Source organism: Nasonia vitripennis, chromosome 5 (genome assembly GCF_009193385.2).
Source record: "Nasonia vitripennis strain AsymCx chromosome 5, Nvit_psr_1.1, whole genome shotgun sequence".
In the NCBI taxonomy this organism is placed as follows: domain Eukaryota; kingdom Metazoa; phylum Arthropoda; class Insecta; order Hymenoptera; family Pteromalidae; genus Nasonia; species Nasonia vitripennis.
In genome coordinates this window covers 8,724,632-8,745,146 of record NC_045761.1, presented here as the reverse complement: position 1 = coordinate 8,745,146, position 20,515 = coordinate 8,724,632, and the positions used below count along the sequence as shown (strand labels likewise).

General features: G+C 48.1%; 1 protein-coding gene across 4 annotated transcripts in view; it reads left to right on the top strand.

Moving 5' to 3' along the window:
- LOC100678286 overlaps window positions 1–20,515 on the top strand; it is a 161,613-nt gene that overhangs the window by 97,375 nt on the left and 43,723 nt on the right. For all 4 annotated transcript variants that reach the window (XM_016989459.3, XM_008218625.4, XM_016989461.3 and 1 more), the window contains exon 5: window positions 14,510–14,620. In XM_016989459.3, coding sequence (XP_016844948.1) covers window positions 14,510–14,620 — 111 coding nt within the window. The remainder of the gene's footprint in view (window positions 1–14,509; window positions 14,621–20,515) is intronic.

Genomic DNA, 20,515 nt, shown 5'->3' with positions numbered 1-20,515 from the left:
ATATAGTCGCCTCTCTCGCCGTGTACATTCTACACTTTGCGTCTCGCGCTTTTTAAACTTTCATATTTTCAAACGACCTCTCCGTCCATATCGCGAAATAAGCGGTCTCCATCATCGCCGCTCTCTCTCTCTTTCTCTCATCCCCCCAATATTCGGATTATACCGCGCGCGGCGCGTTTTTTTTTCGCAAATAAAGGAATATCCCGAGTTATTGCTCGATATTTGCAGGCGAAACTCTTTGATGCGCTACTCCTGGCCAAACGGCGAGCGGCTATGGGGTATAATTCATACGCCGGCGAGCACGCGATCAATTTCCGGGGAGAGATAACGTTTATCTATCAATTCGGCCTGTAGGCGCCGATTTTGATTTGTGATTTTCGACTCTCTGGATTAAAAGACACATACGCGTATACTCGTTCATCTCGTTTATTTATAAATATAAAGGTATAATCGAAGACTTGCTCAGTTCTCTCTCCGCGGCCGTTTAAAGTTTGGCGACAAATAACGAGTATAGCGCGTTCGCAGAGGGGTGCGCGCGGAGAGCGACGTATATATACACACGAGGCGGCGAATGACAATGGGCCGGTACACACGGACAGACTGCAGACGCGCGGTAACTAACAATGCCTCGCGCGCGCGCGCGCCGTAATACCTTGATCCCCACAAAGGCGCGCACAATGCTCTCCTCGCCCTCCCAATTATACACGCCGCCGAGGATGCTGCACGCGCTTTTTCTTCATTTTTTTTTTATCCGAAATGAAATAGTCGCTCTCTCTATTACACGCTCGCCGCAGCGATCGTGTATAGTGTGCGGACAAAGCGATCGGGTGTAATCGAAAGTCGGAGGGACTTCGATTCTCTGGCGCTGAAAGCTCGGCAGTGCGGTGTATGTGCGCGAAGTCGACATCTTCGCTGTTTCTGCGGAATAGAACCTCAGGTGGAGGTAGAGGTATGGAGAGGGAGAGTAGCTTATGGGCGGAGAGCAGGTTTCTTTTATTATGCTCTCTCATCCATTGTAATGGGAAACCTCCTTTCGGAGCTAGCAACCCTTCCGCCTCGATTGGCTCGTGATACGGTATCTTCGATCTCGAGATTAAAGCTTTGCGAGGTGTACTTAGATAAATTAAAGCAGCAGTAGAGAGAGATAGTCGTCGCTCGCTGATCTCGTGTACCAGGTACGAAAAACAATGCGACCGATGCGTGTTTGCTCTTGAGAGCCCATTTCGGTGCGCTGTAAACCCAGGCTCTCACACGTCCGTAGAAAAAGGCCTTCATCATCGTCCTTCAAGCGCATGTGCAGCCCTTCATCCGCAGTCGCGTCCGCTGATTGCGCCACAATAGAGCCGTGAAAGCGTATGGCACTTTCGACGGAAAAAAGATGCGGATTCACGGTAGAGACCTCTGCGCATATGGAATTTAAAAAACCGCAAAAGTCGCCACGAACACTGCACCGCCAGGACTTTCCCTCAACTCATCCTCATCTATCAAGCTTCCCGGGTATCTCTGCGATTAGAGAGATCCTCGACTTTTCTGGTATAACGAGAATCTCGATGATTTCTGATGTCCGATCTTGATCGATGACGGAGTTAATCCGCGCGTTGCTTTGACTAATACACGCGGGTAGGAGCGATTATTGTCGGGGATAATATAACGAATCGATCTGCGGAGTGTTGGTCGAAGTGTGCACAGCATCGGCGTCTTGTTCTTGGGGACGAGGGTGTGCAGTCGTACAACAACCCCAGAATCCGATGGGGGCATCGGTGGCTGATGGACGACTCACTGGAATTTCCCGCTCGACATAGTCGGATTGTGCGAGTCGAGCTTTTTTTTAATCTATGGTGTTTGAGCTGTATACGGGGGGGGGGGGCGAAGGATTGATTCCGCGAATCCATCGCATCACGACGTAATATTCCATCGCGTTACAAGCCAACAAGTTCGCCGTTCCAAAATAAATGCACATCGCCAAGCCATAAAAAAGCCGGTTCTCGGAACGCGCGGAGCGTCAGCTTCCGTCCCACGAGGCGCAGCCGAGGATGACTGTAGCTTTCCGGCCGAGGGCTTCGGCTGATTATACACGAATCGGTGATTCATAATCGGCTACTCCAAGTCCGCGGAGCGTGAAAATCTCTCTCTTGCACCCTCTATACTTTTCCACGAGTCCCGCTCGACGTGAAATTACGTCGACAGCGTCAGGCTGGACTTCCGGTGTGCGGCGACTGAAAGGGTTGTCGCGCGGACATTAACATCCGAGCACGTAATGCGCGTAAAAATATTTTATGGAGAGTTGAATTACACAGCCGGACCGCGAGGCGTATAGTACGTCGGCATTATGTCGACCTTCATGCAAATGAACGCGAGCTTTTTTATTAGTTATTGTCTCGTTGGCTTGAAGAACGCGACCCTGTCTCAGTGTCCTCTGATATTGTTTCGTCGTGAAATAGGACCTAAGCGTGTGTTTTTATTTCTTTTATTCATCAGCGTGATTTACAAGACGTGTGCATCGATAGACCGAAACTTATTCCTCTGGGCTGTATCGGCGTAATCAGCGCAATTGATCGTTCGGCATCCATCCCGACCGAGCGAATATCATCTCTTATTTAAACACACAACGCAGCGAGTACAGAGGGAAATCATCCTCGGTTCGCAATTAAGCGTGAGGGAGAGAGAGATGCACCGCGTATATGGCTGCCGCCGGGCAGAACAGCATCCCAAGCTGACCCTCCCCGAGTAAAGTCTGGCGTCTATGCTCTCTCTCTCTCTCTCTCTCTCTCTCTCTCTCTCTCTCTCTCTCTCTCTCTCTCTCCTCCCTCTGCGCCGTCGCCGCAAAATCAATGGCTATGGTAAGCCGATACACAAGAGGTGATGGCGGCACTAGCGCGGAGTAGGCGGCTTGTTAGGCAAACCCTCGTCAAACCTTCGACTCGTCACTATATCCCTCTCGCTCGCTCTGTACACGCATATAATACACTCTGTGCAGCAAGACGCCGCTGCCTTTAATGTGTGCGCGCGTATGTCCGTAATGTACCGACGCTTCTGGGGATAGCAGATATCGGAGGCTAATCACTTGAGCAATGGGGTATAATGCTTGTAATTTGTAATTAGCGAGCTGCCGATTCCTGCGCGCGCGCGGCCCAATGGACACTCAGTCTCTCTCTCTCTCCGCGTCTCTCTCGGTCGGCTTTATTTATGAGCCGCCGGGATTACATTGCAGATACCGCGCGGGGTGCCGGATTTCAATTTCAGCTGGTTTACGCTGATTGTGATATTATCTTTAGCGTCTTGACGTTTACGGCCCGGCGAGTTATCTCTTTTCTGCGAATAGGCGCTCGGATGCTTCGGCGGAGCGCAGGTTTTGTATCGCGGATATGCCACATTCGAAAATGTAGCTGCGCGCGTGTAGCAGGTTTATTTCAAACCGTTTGAGGAAGCCAGGATCGGTCGATTCTAACGAAGTAAATAACAAACCATTAAATTCGATATATTCCATTCCTCGAACCACTCACAAAGCTCAGTATCTCGGAAGTCTCGTCGCGGCCAATAAATATCCTCGATTAAAGCACAACGAAGCCGTATAATCGATATCGTTATATCTATACGCGTCTGTACTAAGTACCCATGAATCGAAGCCATTATAACGCTCGAAGAAAGTTCCATAATGAGGCGCGCCTACTCGCTCGATAAACGCCCCGAGTATCAGCGAAAAGCATCCATCACGCGCAGAAGCCATCCGCGGAACAATAAGACTGAAATTTCAATTTTGCCCGCGCGTTGATCGGCCCAAAATCTTTGAACGTCCGTCAACGGATGTATACTGAAATCCCATGCTCTTTGATGATTTTTTTTACTCGATCGCGTGTATACGAGGGTGCGACGAAAAAAAGGCTCGACGCTGCTTTATAGGGATTTTATGCCGTGCTTTCGCTGAAAAAAAAAAACGCACTCCGCGACTCGTAAATTTTTTAGTGGCAATCTCGTTGAGTGTTAATGGCTCCATCTGCCGATTTGAATTCGTGAATAATGATGTTGCGCCCGTAAACTATCTTGTGTTTCTTTTTTTTATAGACTGTTTTTGTTCTAGGAATAGAACCGCGTGCCGCTACACCCGACTCGTACTACTTATAGCCGAAGAAGAAGAATCCATCGAATACGCGCATATTATTCCCGTAATAATTCCATCCCCGGCTCACTTGCTAAAACAGCGCTTTCCCTCCTCGCAAAGAGTCGTCGTCGAAGTGCCGGCTTTCCCGCGCGCGCAAGCTCTCATTGTTCTCCCGAGCTTAAAGCCGAAGCTCTCGAAGCTGCGCCTTTGTCTCCTTTTTCGCTCTCCTATACACACGCCCGCCGCTCATATAAAAAAATTCCGAAGGGGTCTCCTGTTTTATTCTAAAAATCCGAAAGCGACGAAACACGCGCGATAATCGAAGGCAAAAGCGAGCGATGCACTAATGCAACGATATCCCAAAAAGCTCGTAAATTCTAAAAGCCACGTGCGATATCGTCCTAATCTCGCGATATCCGGATTTTTCCTCGCGGGTCCGGCAGTCCTATGTAGCACTCTCTTCCGAAACGGGGGTTTTACGATAGCGAACGTTAAAGAGGAACGCCGAATAGTTCTCTCCTTTTATTTTCACGAGCCGCCGCTGCTCCGAAGAGTACGAAATCGTCGTAAAGAAAATCTCCTCGAGAGAAAGAGAAAGAGAGAGGCCCCTCTCTCTCTCTCTCTCTCTCGTAAACGGCGCGACGCGATCGTAACTTAAAACGTCGAATGCTCGCGCACACTACGTTATAAAGCGCCGCTCGGCGATGTATTGTCAGCAGCGCGTCGTCTCGGGCGATAAATTTCCGGCGTTTTTATGCGCGCGCGCCGCGAGACGTAAAAGCTCCCTCGATTGCTGTGTAATTATTTCGAAAGATGACGGACACGTCTCGCGATTCGACGCGGCTGTTTCGATCGGCGTACGTGCATCGTCTCGCATTTTACTTGTGGAAAGAAAGAAAGACGGAAAGCGCGAATCTCGCACGGAGCTTGCGCACGCGCGCGGAATTCCGATGTGTGTTGTTTGACAAGCACTTACGGGTATATCCAGCGCCGCCGCGACACGGTTACCACTTTCTGGGGCAGAAATAATACGGGGAACGTGTAAATATTGACACGGCTAATGGCTGTGCGGCGGAACCGTCTCTGCAAGCTCTCGCTCTCTCTTCTTCCTTCGCAGGCGGTAGTTCCTATGTGTGTATGGACAAGCCGCGACGACAAAGGACCGCTGATCCCAATGCGGGGAATACAAACGAATAGAAGGAACATCCTTTGTGTTCGTATACGCGGGAAATCGAAAAGGTAATGAGCTGAACGCGCGTATCTTTCCGTCTAATCTCTCTCTTCGCTCTGTATATACAAGCCAGTTACAGGCCCTTAACGAGCTTTCTTAATCTCTCCCTTCAAGCCGCGCCGGCCTCAGTCGCGCGCACAGCTCTAGCCTCGTGTAATAAGAAAGTACTCTCGAGAGTCGCTGAATGCGCCGTAATGAAGTGCCGTCTTTTCCAATCTCGCTTGTATAACAAATTCTATATAGAGTGATTTCAAGGTCGTCGCGGTGATTGGCCTCCGACGACGCTTTTTTCGCGACCAATCAACTCATCGGTCTTCGGATTTTTTGCGCAGAAGCGAATATAGGAAACTGTTTCGGGTGTGCGTGCAGCTGACAGTGATTTCGGTCGGTGTAGCTGACGCGTGTATAAGCAGAATCGATGGCTTTTGTCTGATGGTCTATCCAGGGATAACAAGGCGAATTTACATGTAAATTCATTATATCGACGATGTATATAGTGTTATGAGAAAGTGCACAGCGTGAAAAAAAAATTCAATTAGCTCGACGCGATATACACACGCGCGCGTAGTTCTACCACCCAAGGCGTCGGGTGTAATAAGATTCAGCTCGCTCTTTTAAATTCGCGCAAGCTCGTCCCGCCGAAAAAAATAGCATCAAAACCCGATTAGTATCATTTAATTATCGTCATTCCTCGCAGGCCTTATCAAGCCGTTCCGGCCTCGAGATTATGACAATATGAATCCGATAGCTCCACGCGAGCGCTGCTGCTGCTGAGCGAAATGGAATTTGATGCGATCGAGGGGACGTAAATTAAAATGTCTCCAAGGCTGACGACGACGCCTATATATCGAACCGGGGGTTCCTTCACTTTCTCCTCTCCTCTCTGGTGACGTCGACTCGTCTTCTCCTTTTTTTTGCCGCTCTGCTCGTCCGTCTTTTTCATTTGCCGATCGCTGTCTTCTTTTTTTGTCGCAGACTTTCCTTTTCACTTCACCTCACCGGGAGCTTTAAGCAGAGCGAAATCAATTTCGCATAGTGAGCTTGAACTTGCTGAACTGTGCGCAAATTTTCTCGGGACTGAAGGATGCTAATATGTGGATATAGCTGTGGGAACGACGCGCGTTTGGGAAAGTTTAATCCTTTGCTCGTCTTTACGAGCTTTGTTGTCGATGATTATGACGGTATCGGTTAGGCATATACGTACTAGATTTCGAACAAATTAAAATTTTCCAACAAACTTCAACGCCCCACGCTATAGCCGACTCCCAAATGAGAAATCACAACCCAAAACCACACGCAGAGCGATAAGAACCGGCCGGTCCTCGCCGCGCCTTATCGTCCGCAGGCTAGCAGTCGTCGAGCGTCCGCAAGGTCCGACAAATTTCTCGGCCCCGCTTTTCATTTTTCACCGCGCACGCAAATGCAGAAAGCCGGAGCGCGCGCGAAAGGGAAAGTGCCGGGCACACACACTGAATTACGGCCGTGATTTCCGGCGAGATGGACCTTCCTTCTCTCTATGTCTGGCAAGCCTCCAGTCTGCACGCGGCGAAAGTGTACGGATAAATCAAAGCCTAAGAGAGAAAGGGAGAAAGAAGGAAGCGTTATACTATATTGCCGCGTAAATCATGCGACGATTCGCATGGAAGGTGGAAAAGGTCGGAGTCGTTTCTGCGAAATTTTCGAGTAATTATTTACACCACACGCTTTTTTCGATAATAAGAACACAATATTAGAACGCCACGTCGCTCGATTATGAAATTCCCGAGAAAATACAGCACGTGCGTACATAAGCCTCTCGAATTTCCGAAAGCTGCAGCGGAGAGGCTTCGTCGTCGCACTAATATTTCAAATCGCTACACGAGAGCAAAAGGGGGCTATAAGTTTCTTAGCCGGCGAAGTGTGCGCTCGATGCCTCTCGTGATTCCCGAATAAAATTCGCCTCTGAAGCCCTCCCTGATACGCGAGAGATATCCAAGAGCGGCTTAGCAGACGAGATTATACGGACGACGGCGACGTCTTCGACGCGACGACCCCTTTCGCCCTGTGCGAAAGTTCCGCAACCTCTTGACTTTCCTCCTTGAAACATTTACTCCGGCGTGCGGTGTATGCGTGAGCTTTGTAATATTTTATACGAGCCGCGAGAGAGCGACTTTGTTATCCGTGCACGGCTGAACTGATTTATCGGGGGTTTGTAATTTTTTTTTTATTTTCTATGCGCAGAAAATTGAACAATCGAACGCGTAATCGTCGCGTTCAAACAAAATCACAGTTATGGCACACAAGGATTTCCGCAATTAACGCCGACTATATATGCTGAAATTAATTAAAAACTCATCTAAAGACCACATCAGGGGTAAATTTGATCGGCGCCGATGAAAAACAAACGTTTGCTCACCGCCGCGCCGGTGCAATTATGGCCCGTTATGAATTTTCAAATTCCTATCCGAATCCCTAAAAAGCTCGACCACTCCACTCCGGCTCACATCTTCCTCTCATCCATCAAAAAAGAGGCCAATACGACTCCTTCAAAAAAAAAAGACTCGAAGATGAAAAATCGCGCTAAAGCAGCCAACACAAAGGCGCATATCACCCTCTGTAATTTCGCAAAAAGTGCGCTCGGGAGAGGAGAAAAGAGTCGCGCGCGGGCTTCAGTTTCAGAGTACAGAGAAAGAGACACGAAGGTCCTTGAAATCCAAACCCTTGAGCGAGCTCGTGAAATGAGATTCCTCTCGATATATACGGATCCGCTCGTGTGAATCTCACGCACGAGCGAGCGAGCTTTATACTCGGCTCCCTCTCTCGTAGAGTAGGGAATTTCCGCGCGGAAAAGCGGCGCGTTTTTCCTCGCGACTCCAGAGAGACGGCTAATTGGACCAATTTACTCGACGCTGAGCTTTGCTCTCCGGAATGCGCCGCACTCGTCGATTGAAAACTACGCGTGTGTATGACTCTCGGAACGTGCCGTGCGTTGTTTTACTTTGTCGCTTCGGGAAGTTGGAGGAAGCTTTGTTCCGCGAGTGGATCGCTGGAATTGGCTTTTGTTGTAATGTCGTCGACGAGGTGTAAAGTATGAGCTATGCAGTAAAGTTGATGACTATACTTTTATTTTATAAACTGTGCGGCTAAGCTTAAACGAGAGAAAAAAAGAAAGAATATTCCTCAAAAACGCTTTTCCAAAGTACACCGTCCCGAGAATAATCCGAACGTACGATCGGCATTAACTTTAATTCAGCACTCAGAGGTCCGATTCCACTTGACAATTTTCCGACCGGGTCCTCCCCTCCTCCTCGGCAAAGAACACGTAAACACTCTCTCTCACAGCTCCTAAACCCGTAATTTAACGCGCACTGCTACAGCCGCACCTCCGAAAAAGGGTGTAACGATCGCGCTCTCTCTCTCTCTCTCTCTCTCTCTCTCTCTCTCTCTCTCTCTCTCTCTCACTCACTCGGAATCCGCTTTATACCGTCGTCCTCGCGTCCGATCTTTTTTCGAACGCTCCGAAAGCTCTCGGCAGAAGCATCATCCTCTCCACTTTCGCTTTCGAATTAACGCGTCGGATTTGTCGAGACACTTAAGACCCTCTTTCTCTCTCTCTCTCTCTCTCTCTCTCTCTCTCTCTCTCTCGAGTGAGTTCTAGTGAGCTTTACGGTATTCGAAATACACACACACGAGGTTCTCGAGACCGCTGCGTATACGCGCTTATCTGGAGCGTGTCAGCCGGGCAAAAAGGCATTTAAATCAGAGATAGTGTGTGTGTGTGTACTTTCTATATGCACCGCACGCACTTCTCGCTGTGGCTCGACCCAATATGCATGTAAATGAAGCTTAGAGAGAGAGAGATGGAGACACACACACAGCGTAATGGACACCGGCGAGTCGAGATTAAGATTTTAATTTAAGGGGTTTTTCTTACACGCTTAGGCGAGTGAATTATTGTTTAACTGCTGCGATCTGCGCTGGTGCATATAATACGGTTATCTAAGCTCTGCTCTCTTGGGCAACGGGTTGAATAAGCGCGTGTTTTTATGGGCTGGGATTTTTCGGTTCGGGTTTACTTGGAATTGGAAAAAATTATGGCGGCTTGTAGACAGGCGCGCTTGTATGTAAATACGGGTTTCACGCGAGTAGTTTGCGCTGATATAGCACGTACACACACTCGGCCGGTCTATAAGTCGCGAGCGAAGTTCGTTAATGAGCCAATATACTTACGCGTCTATAATTGATATTGACTCGCGAAACATGCTCGGGAATAAAAAAAAAGTTGATACACTATCTAGAGAGTAATTACACGTCCATCGTAAATCACGTTTATACCTTTCTTGATTTAAAAAAAAATCTATTTCACAATTCCCCTGCACCGTACGATTGAATTCTCTACGTATCGCTAAATCCGTCAAAAAATTCGTCGAACAAAAAAAGAACTGAAATATCCCGCTTAATTCTCGCGCGAATAGTTTTTACAATTCTCTCTCGTTTACTCAGTTCCCAGCCGAGCGTTTCCCAAATTTACGCTGCGAAACTAAAACCGCAGAAACTCGATCGCTTTCTCTAGATTTAAATCCCATTTCCACCATATAACAGCGAATGAGAAAAAAAAATATCGAAAACTAAAATCGCCAATCCACACTGTACACTCTGTATAGCCGCGCCAAACACGTAACAACTCACGATTACGGCAATATCCGAGTATCAAAGCAGTACCTCCTCTCTCGAGCGCATACAGTCGCGCGCGGGAATGTCGATTGCCCTCAAGAGCTGTGCAGGTGTGATACGTGTCTGCAGTTCTGGTCAGGGAGAGAGTGTATACGCCTATATGGCTGTAGCTCTGCGTAGCATTTCAGATGGCACGCACGTAACGTACACCTACGTGCCTGGAACGCCTACTCGTATCCCTTTGGGAGATAAGGACGTTTTTGCCGCTTGTGGGAATATGACGCGAGGGGGGTCGACGTTAGTCAATGAGTTACACCGGAGGATTAGGATTATTATTGGACGAATCGGCGGCTTTATGATTAATCAATTAGGCGCGCGCTCGTGGCATTGGCTTAAATGTCAATTTGCGCGGAGGATTTGGCTAGATTGGTTTAGGTATGCGGTGAACGTGACCCTAGTGGATTCGGTGTATTGGATAAGTGAAATGTTCTCTTTGCAAGGTTATTACCTTCCATTATAATAATAAATTACAGCGCGAAGTAAATCTCGAAAGACTTGCGGTGCGATGATTAAAGCACGACTGCAGCAGCAGCGAGTAAAGCTTGCGCGAGCGAAATCTCTCGAGCTTGCGGGCGTCGCGTCGTCGACAGACATAATAAAAGTGTAAAAAGTCGAATACAGCAGCGGCAGCGAGCAGAGAGAAGAGGAGGTAAAAAGAACACGCGTCGCCGGTTGAATTCATAAACGCATGAAGCTTCGCGCGCAAACTTTTCCGCGTCGCGCGCTCTTTGAGCTTTTTTGCCGTCGCAGCAACGCAAGTTTGAAGACCAAGAGAGATTACCGCGCTGTCTCGATGTAAAAAGAAGCTTTACGCGTTACACGCAGTGTCTGTCCGCTGTGCGTTTATTTTCTCGGCGGAAAAGCTCGCCGCAGGATGTAAATTCAGCGGTAAATCGACAGAGGAGTGTGTCATTGCAGGGAGCCGTGACTGCTCGAGCTGTAATTTGTTAGTACAGGACTAAGCGCGCCGTCAAGTTTACGGTTATTGTGGAAGCTCGCGAACATAGGTATACGCGGGCGTCTATCGCGTTGACATTGCAGCGGAGCAGCAGCAGCCGACTTGGCTGCAAGCTCGAGGAACTTACTGGGATGTATTCGGTCGAGCTTGACTCTTTCTAAGGTGCTGTCAATTACGAGCGAGATGAAGTCATTAAACTGCAATATAAAACGCGCGAACAATGGGACCCTAGCAATTTTTTTCCAAACTCTTTATTATTCTAATGAGCCTCTGGGGCGAGTGAAAAGCCCGATACCACATCGATTCCTCGTCACTGTCATGCATCGAATATCAGCCAGCGCAGTGGCGTATCAAAAAGAAAAGATCAAGCCGCGCGTTATATATATGCTTTTATAAATTGGCCGCAAAGGTTCGACGCTAAAAGCTCTACACACACCCGCTCGAAAGCTCCACAAAGAGAGGATTAATACGTTGATTAACGTTTTCATACACGCACATACACCCACCGCACGGCACAGACGAAAAGCTCTTTAGCGGCATTATACCGTCGCTCGCTTCGTCGGCCGAGCGTTTCGTTTAAAAATTTTATTCCTGTTTTTTTTCTCCACTCCCTCTCCCGTCCCTCCGTTATGTTTTTCACGGTCGTCCCTCGCGCGAAAACGCGGAAGCGAGGAATAATTCTCTGACCCTCCTTTTAATTCTTCTGTATTCTCGGCCAAAGTGAAAAACGATTATTCCGCGCGGCTCTCTCGCTTTTAAAAGGCCTCGCGCAAGCTCGCCCCTTTTTTCAACGCGGCCTTTTGCGGCTGTTTTGTTTTTTAGCGCAGTGTTCTGCGGCGATTCGTCCCGTTGTAATTTTGTTCGCCGGGGTACGATTAGCAACAAAGGGCTTTCAACGGCGCCGCTAAAATTTAACGAAGCGTTCGTAATTTTTTATTATTTTTGTTGAAAACAAAGGGCTAGCTATGTGTGTATGTATATTCCCGCAGATTTGAGAGGCGACGAGGGAGAGAGGGCTGCTGCTAAAAGTTTAACATATCGTCGAGATAATCAAGTCGAGAAGAGGGAGCCTCGCAGGAAAGGGTTAATGGCCAAAGGGACATTCGAAGGCTCCCTGTACGCGCTTTCCGGATATTAAGTCGGTCTCCTAATTAGGCCAGAGCGACAAATCTTCGAGACACCCGAGAATCTTCTCTCTCGCGGAGAGAGATACCTTCTTCTTCTCTACTCCGTTTCACCCTCGATCGCTTCCCGTCCCCTCTGTCTTATTCCTTTTCCAAAATTTTGTTATACTCAGCCGTTCAATTTTTAACCATTCGCTACGAATGTTAAATCCCACGCAAGAATCACCGTCCAAGCCGTAGTGTTTATAAATAACCACGAGCAACTCAAACACCGCTAATTCCCTCTGCTGCCGTAGAATCTAATCAAATTCCTCGGTCAGGTCCGTCGGTCCAAACTCCGGACTTTCGCGCACGGCGTCTTTGTTCTCGCGCGCAAAATGGACGTTTGCAATTTAACGGAATCTCTGCATATAGAGAGGGCTCATCTCGCTCGAGGAGTGTAGTAGCGTACGCTAAACGACGTCCCAAACGTCCCCGTACTAATTTCACGAGCCCTTTCGGCCCCGAGGCCTAGAGCCGGCCGTCTGCAAGCACACGCGGCAGCTTCCACCCTTTATACACCCGCGCATGGATATGTGCTTGCGCGTTCGCACTCTAACGCGCTAAAGCGGCCCTTCTTACTCTCGCGCTATTATACCCCCGGCCGTACGGCTTAAACCAGTAAATATCGCCGAACTCTCCCCCCTGCTAACTCAGCCGCCCGTCATGTTTCGCGCGCAAGCTTGAGCTAACTTGCAAGCTTGTGTGCTTCTACCGCTAGCTGTGTTTACGTTTCGAGGTTTTTGCTTCTAGAGGGAGAACGTTGACAGTTTTCTGCGCTCGGCCTTGGTATGTGGACAATAATCCCAGTTCAAAGCGAGATGCGCTTTGTGCCGCCTCAATACAGCAGCAGCAGTGTGCACAGAGAGCGCATAATTCACGTGCCCGGGGCGTTGAAAGCCAAGACTTGCGCCTCGGCTGAATCTATAACCCTCCGTAGCCGCAAGTTTCTCCTGCGGATAATACACCGTCTGGCCGCACGACCCTGACAAACAATAGCCGCACGCGACTCGTGCCCGAGCTTCATCCCTCTGTATACCGCCTAACAAGGCAACGAAGCGAACGATTGAAAAAGCGCGCGTAATTCAAAAATTCCTAATCAGCAGGCGCTTCGATAATTAATTCCCTCGGAGCCGAAGCTGCCAAACAATCCGGAAACGCGACTCCGCTCGCGTTCAGCTATTCAAAAAAGACGCGGCGGTATATAGCTGCCGTTGAAAACATAGAACGCGCTGAGAGGGAAAGCAGCGCGCGGCGAAGAAAGGAGGGCGGCTCGAAAACGGCACGGTTAGGCTCGGCACAGGGGGACGACGGCACACGCGGTTCGCGGTGAAACGTGGTTTCCAGAGCGCGGAGAAAGGGTGAATTGCGAGTACGTGACCCGGCATACGAATCAGCTCCTGCCCTCACGCTGTATATCGCGCGCAACCAGCACTGCTGCTTTGTCGTTTCCCTATAGGTGTATATATGTATATACCGCGTGGGCACCGCGTGTCTAATGGATTGCGCTAATACTGTCGGTCAGGGCAGTCGGGTTCTCGATATTTTACGTCTCTGCGAAATTATCGCGTTGTGGCCGCTGGCTACGACTCCAATATCCCCTCAGGTCCGGCTCTCGTAAAGTGCCGATGAAAATTTCATCTTCCGAATGAGAAAGAGAGAGAGAGAGAGAGAGAGAGAGAGAGAGAGAGAGAGAGAGGACAGCGCTGTTGGACGTCGGCGTTACTCAGTGCTTTTTATTCGCTTTTTGAGAAAAATCAAAAAAAGAGAAAGGGCTGTTCCTTGAAAGTGCGACAATCAGCAATCAGCACCTGCGCCGTGGCGCAAACTCGGTTATATAAGGCACGGAGAATTATTCGTCGCGCGCACAATGAAATCGCTCGTGAGAAGCCAAGAGGGCTCGTCGCCGAGGGACAGCGGCCGTGTTGACCGTATTTCACGCATTCGCGGATGGAAATTCGATTGGAGAGAGTCGTGCGCAGCGGCGAATCGAATTAAAGGGCCCCTCCGGCCGATGGGACCTGACTATCCTCTCCACTGCCTGTATAACAGTCCGTGTACTCCTGTGACTCTTACTCAAAGCTTTATACGGAGAGAGCTTGCGCGCGCGCACGCGGACTGCAGGATTACGGGCGGCGACTCTAACGAATTCTCAAGCGAGCCCGCGGCAATTGTGTTTGCTCGCTAATTGGCTTGAAGAGAGCGAACCTCGTCGAATTTATCGTTCCGATTAGCGTAATCGAGGCTTTGATTCGACTCTCGGCTAAGAAAGCTCCTGCTTGTTGTTGTAATCAAGCTCTGTTTATACTGATGATTTGAAAAAGGATTCTGTTTCTCTGTTGCAGGAGAGTTTGGAAATACGAATCCAGGAACTGGAGCAAGTTTTGCATGCCGAGAGACTCGCCGCGCAACGAGATCGTGCCACGATTACGAAGCTACAGCGTCAAGCAAACAAGGTGAGATATTTGCGTCTCTTTCTCTCTAATGCCTTATTATACTCGCAGTAGAATAGCATCTTAATTTCCTTATAATACAAGCGTCTCTATTTCACCGGTTCGCCTAACGTTATATCCTTGATGTATACCTACTCTCGTATACGGAAGATTTTGCGCGGAAATATAAAAAGAATAAGTAATAGCGCTTTTACGCAGTAGACTCGTCGCCAAGTAGCAGCTATTCGTATCAGATAACGTATATCCCATGTTAAGCAGATTCCGCTTCGCTCAAGAACCACCGCCGCTTGTTGTAATCGCGCGTATTTCCCTCTCGCATTCTGCCTCTTTTCTTACTCCTGCTTTTCTGAGCCTCCGCTTACTTTATACTGTTATCTTTCCCACGCGATATGCACGTATGGTTATATTCCATTTCCAGCTCCCACAAAACTGTTCGCTATTCTTTTTCCCTATAGTAATAATTCAAACAACAATATGCCGATTTACAATTTTAAGCATATGTTCTTTAATAATTCCCTCGATCTCCGACATTCGAGTACATGATTTCCCCGAGTAACATCAAGAATCATAACCAGCAAGAAGAAAAAGAGATCCAAGAGGTATAGTGTCTCTCCGGCATCAGCAGAAGGATATAGAGAGGATGAGCTGCCAGCGAGTTTTCCGTAATTTCCGGAATCTGTCGGCGAAGGTGAAATTTCCCCGCGATTCTTCCCCGAGGGTTCGCTTCATACGTATATACGTTATACGCTCTATAAGTTGCTGCTCCTGAGACCTGACCTTCAAGGAGGGTCGACGAACCTACTGCTGAAGGATGATGTATGTAAGGGGATATACACCTCTGCTCCTGACGTTTCTCTCTCGGCCCTGCGCGCGCTTGCAAGCCTATAAAGTATACCATATACGACAAAAACAAGAGCCGAGCCGCCGGTCCCTTTTATTTCAACCGAAAAACCAGCGGGATATATCTCCGCGGAATGGAAAAATGCCGGAGTTTGCGATTTCTCCCTGATTTACGCTTATCTGCGATTCGCCTCCGCGTCGTCGTCGCGTAAAAAGGATCGAGCGTATGCCGCCTGAATGAAATTGCTCGGGTTATGTACCTACTCTTTATTCTCGGCCTTATTGATTGTCAGCGATTTGCCGCGTATAAAAACCACGAATGCGTCGGGAATAAAAATTATACGAATAGAAAGCACGTTTAATTAACGTTTCATCTCCGAAACCATAATACACACCGGGCAATAAAAGGACTGCTCGAAAAAATTCGCGCGTCGAGCCTTCGCGAATATAAAGTAATTACGTTCCGCGGCTTTTTTCCTCTCTCGCGCGCGGCGATAAATATTCATGCGGACGCGAAAGCGGATGGAAAGACGCGGCCCCCTCGACCCCTTATATATTCGCAGCTCATCGTGTAACCCCTTCTCGTCCATAATCCCTCAGTTCTCTCTTTTCGCTGCAGAAAAGCGGCGCATCGTCAGCGATATAATAAACATTCGAAGCGAGCTTCTGTCCCTTCGAAATATACCGGATGCCGACCGGTTTAGCGAATCTCTGCGCTTATCAACGTTCTATTTCACGTCGCTCGTCAACTTGATTCGTAGTCATCGAGTGAGCGCCTTTGGGCTCTCTCGGTCCATTTCTGATCGGTAACGACCCCGACTTCCCGCACTTTGTGGCAGTGCGTTCCATTAACCCAAGCGTCCTTGTGTATACGTGTGTATATAAAGTATACACTATATATACAGGCGATCACGAAGGCACATAATGTATAAAGAAGATGAAGCAGCCGAGGGGGTGGGAAAGAAGCAACGAGAATCGCCTTAGCGCTAAGCCGTTTTTTTTCACCCCCGAAGTGAGATCCTCGCCCGAAGGGAAAGTATACCGGATCCGGCACTTTTCCTCGTCTTTTCAGTCTGCATTTTTTTCTCCTCTGCCTATGTGTGCGTGTATCTTCTTCGAACTTTCCATTCCGACTCTCCTCTCCCTCGCGCGCGTGCGGCTTTATTGTTGCTTCGCGCGAGTGGGAAATGAATTTTCTATTTCGCCCCTCCCTCCGCCAAATCGTCCTTATTATATGTACATTTTTGGCTTGGAAAGCCGCGCCTCTGTGTATTAAGCTCGCGTCCCCGCGACAGAGTCTCTCAGAGAAGCCGCACTGCGCGACCCTTTATTTTTATCGCCCGCTTTGCTTACCGCGTAAAAACCGCAGGAAAGAAACCTCAAGCTCCTCGTAGAAATCTCGAGTCCTCCTTTTTCGTTTACTCTCTTGCGGTGCCTGTGTGTGTATAGAGGTGGCTTTGCGCGCGCAGTCGTTGGATATAATAAAAATACCGAATTTTAAATCGCTATCCTCTCGCCAATGCCTCGTAATATTATAACAGTGCCTGCACCCCCATAAATTCGAAATCGAATTTTTATTTATGATGTATACTCCAGGAGAGAGAGAGAGAGAGAGAGAGAGAGAGAGAGAGAGAGGTATGTAGATAAAATAAACATGAGAGTGCGCCTCCCCGTGATTTGTGGCCCTGCGAATGCAAGAAATCATTTATTTTTCATCGGGAGATGAAAAAAAAAGAGCGGATTTGCATGTGAAAAAGAGATTGTTTGAATATCAATAGCGAGGATTATTCGGCGCGTTGCATTCAGAATTTTTACTTTTGTGGTCTGTTTTTAAGGATTTTTGAAAAAAAAATGTTTACTCTGCCATTCACTAATCCACCGCAGGAATACCGCAACAGTGCGTTCGCACACTCGAAATAATTTTCCTAGTACAACCAGTCGCAGTAGTGCTACAGCCCCAGCAGAAGCGCAGCCGATAACTCCCGCGAGCTTCCCAGCGGCGCAGCTCCTTCTCTTCTCTCTCTCTTTCTCTCTCTCTCCCATGGATCCTGGCGGCCGATAAGGAACATAACCGTTCACGCTCCCGAGCCTACAGCCGCACGCGGTAATTCACGTGAAGAAAACGCGGGGCCTGGAGGGAAAAAAAAGGGGAGGACGTGTCGCCCCGCAGATAAAGTTAATTGAATGGCGCCCCACGAACCCTCTTCGAGATCCTGCGGGCAGTGTATAGTCGAGCCTCCTTTTTCTCTCTCTTGCTGCCCTCCTTTTTCGATACTATACTGTGCTGTGTGTGATTTATAGGCTGGACAACAAATTTTTCTTTGTCGATGAATTTCTCGCGCTTCCTATGATACGCTGATGTCTGATCTATATCGCGCGAGTGAAACGTTCGTATCGATCAGTATATCTGTGATGAAGATGATTTCATCGTAGTCTAAAGGAGACATGGTAATCGTTCTATTTGGCTGTTGATTTTACCGTCGAAAGTCACTTTATCAAGTTCGGATATTGTTGAAAGAGTAATAGCATAATTGCTGAAACTCTATGTTAATAAATTGTTACATTGAAATGGCAACTTTTAGAGAAGAAAGAAAGAGAATTCCCAGTCGAGCCGATCACTATTTATATTTTATTTTTTCTCAAGGCACTCCCCGCTGACCCAGATTTTGACGACTTATTTTCCGCTTCCGCTCGAGGACACACAATAAAATTCATCATCGACGAATAGCGAGGACTCGACGTCTTTCGGAAAATGCGTTTCATCGACTCGTTCTTCCTTCGACTTTTCTATGATTTCAGCGGAAAAATTCCACTCGACAGCAGTATATATAGATCGAAAGGGACAGAGGAAAATATCCGTATGAGAAATCTGCTGGAAATTTCTACGTGATCAGCCAGAGGGAATGCGTATATATTTTCCTTTTTCCGAGATATATACTGCCTGGATTCCAAATTCCTTCGAGGGCTGGCTGCTGGGTATAGTCGTTGACCTAGTATATAAGTAGATGGAGACGGAGCGACGGTGTGCGAGCATGCGGAATCAGTTTCATCGTTTATAACACACGAGCAAAACAAAACAGTTTTTGACTGGCCTTATGGGCTCTCTATATGCTTTGTATCTGTCAACAATTTTCTATGTCCTAAGCCTATTTTTGAACCTTTGAACTGATCATTGGAAGAAAATTAAATCATGGTTAGATAACGCTCTAATCCCTGCGCATAAATGTATATACGGCTAATCGGAAAGCCGAAATCTCTTTTAGTGCTGCCGGTATATCCACAGTCGTAACATTTCATGCATCACGTAAGTGGCCATTGGCTCTCACGGAGACCGAAGACATTTAGGCCGAGGGCTATACGCAGCGAGATTCTTCGGAAATGAGCAAGAGGTGCTCCCGTCTTATTGTTATTGTTTTCCATTATTACGAATATCGCTGACGTTTTCGGGGAGTGTGGGTGTCTCGAGTGTAACTCGCTTTTCTCGGCCTAGAGTTGAACGGCCGACTCTCATGACGGAAAATCCAGTAAAACGGGTTACGCTGTGAATATGCACCCTTTTATATGTCCAAGCGCTATATAAGGATGTCCGTATTATGTATACACACATGGGATAACCAGGAAGCAGTCGTCCGAGACAATTTTGGTCTCGATGCGATGGCGCGCCGTCTCGTCGCCGAAATAAGAGATGATCCTATTTCTCTTGCCCACTACGTAGGGTGAAGTGGCCTTATTAAAAAAAAAACATGTCGTGCAACGTTCTAGCTTACATATGTACACAAGACGCGATAAACAACTCCGACGCAGTCGGTGCAGCCATTACGATTAATCCCCCGAAAAGCATAATACGCGGCCTCATTAACATATAAGAACGAGTCGTCGGCCGAATTGACCGCAGACACGCAGCTGCATGCTCACAGATTAGGTGTCTGAGGACATTAGCGTCCTGGTAATTACACGCGTGTCTCCGTCGTGGAAAACAACTCGGCGTTCGAACGCCGCTGCGGTGGTGTAATGCAAATCACGCGAGAGAGAGCTGCGACTGTATATGTATATCACAAGTGTATACCTCGAGGAAAAGGGGAGTAGAGCGACATCCGGGAAGGAAATCCGTAGGCCTCCTGTATATATATAGTAATAATCGTCATTGTGTCGGGTGGCATTGAAAAGTGATTTTTTTCTCTCGAGTCTGCCGTTGACGCCGCGGAAATGTCAAATTGCTTTTCACTGATGGTCTTCTAACACGACATTACGTGGGAGGACTCGCTCCTGTGGGAAAGACTGTGTATTGTATACACACGGCGGGAAATTAAAGAGCTTCTGTGTTTCGTGGCTTCGTGCAGCATACTTCACCGGAATCATTTTCAGATTATCGGAGATATTTATGTCTTCATCGTGTACGTCGAAATTTTCTTTCCTACTCCCACACACAATCGTGACAGTTTGCTTCATATACACGGTTGAAACATTCGCGGGATGTATAGTGTACGCGTATCGGTACACAATGAATAAGAGGCTTAAAAGACGGGATCCGCTAAACTCGCGCGTATCCAATTAACGTCTACGTTTGACATCCGATACCATTAGCGCACGGCCTACAGCGTATAGAGCGTCGAGTGGAGAAAAAGGCAATAATCCGAGGATAACAAGGAGAACAGGGACGAATCGGGTCAGCCTAATGGAGAGTCTGGACGGAGCGACGGCCTTGACGTATCGCTCGAGGTATTTGCATGAGTGTACGATTTATCTCGGGAGAGGGAGAGAAAGAGGGTATAAGTGATTCCCAGAATTGCCGCGGAGAAAGATGAGGAAGACGGAAGTGCCCGGGGTGTAATTCCATCAGTCATTCCCTCCCGCGGGAGGCACCCCCTATTTTCTCGTTGTTCCGAGAAAGAAAAGCTAAAACTTTACATACACTTTCACTACGGATCGTTTAAAAGAACGCAGAACTAATCGATACCGTTCAATTAGAAACTCCGTCGCATCAGCCTCGCTAATTGGCCAAGACGACTTTCCATCTCGCTTGTAAAATGCTAATCGACACTTCCTGAATGCGTAATC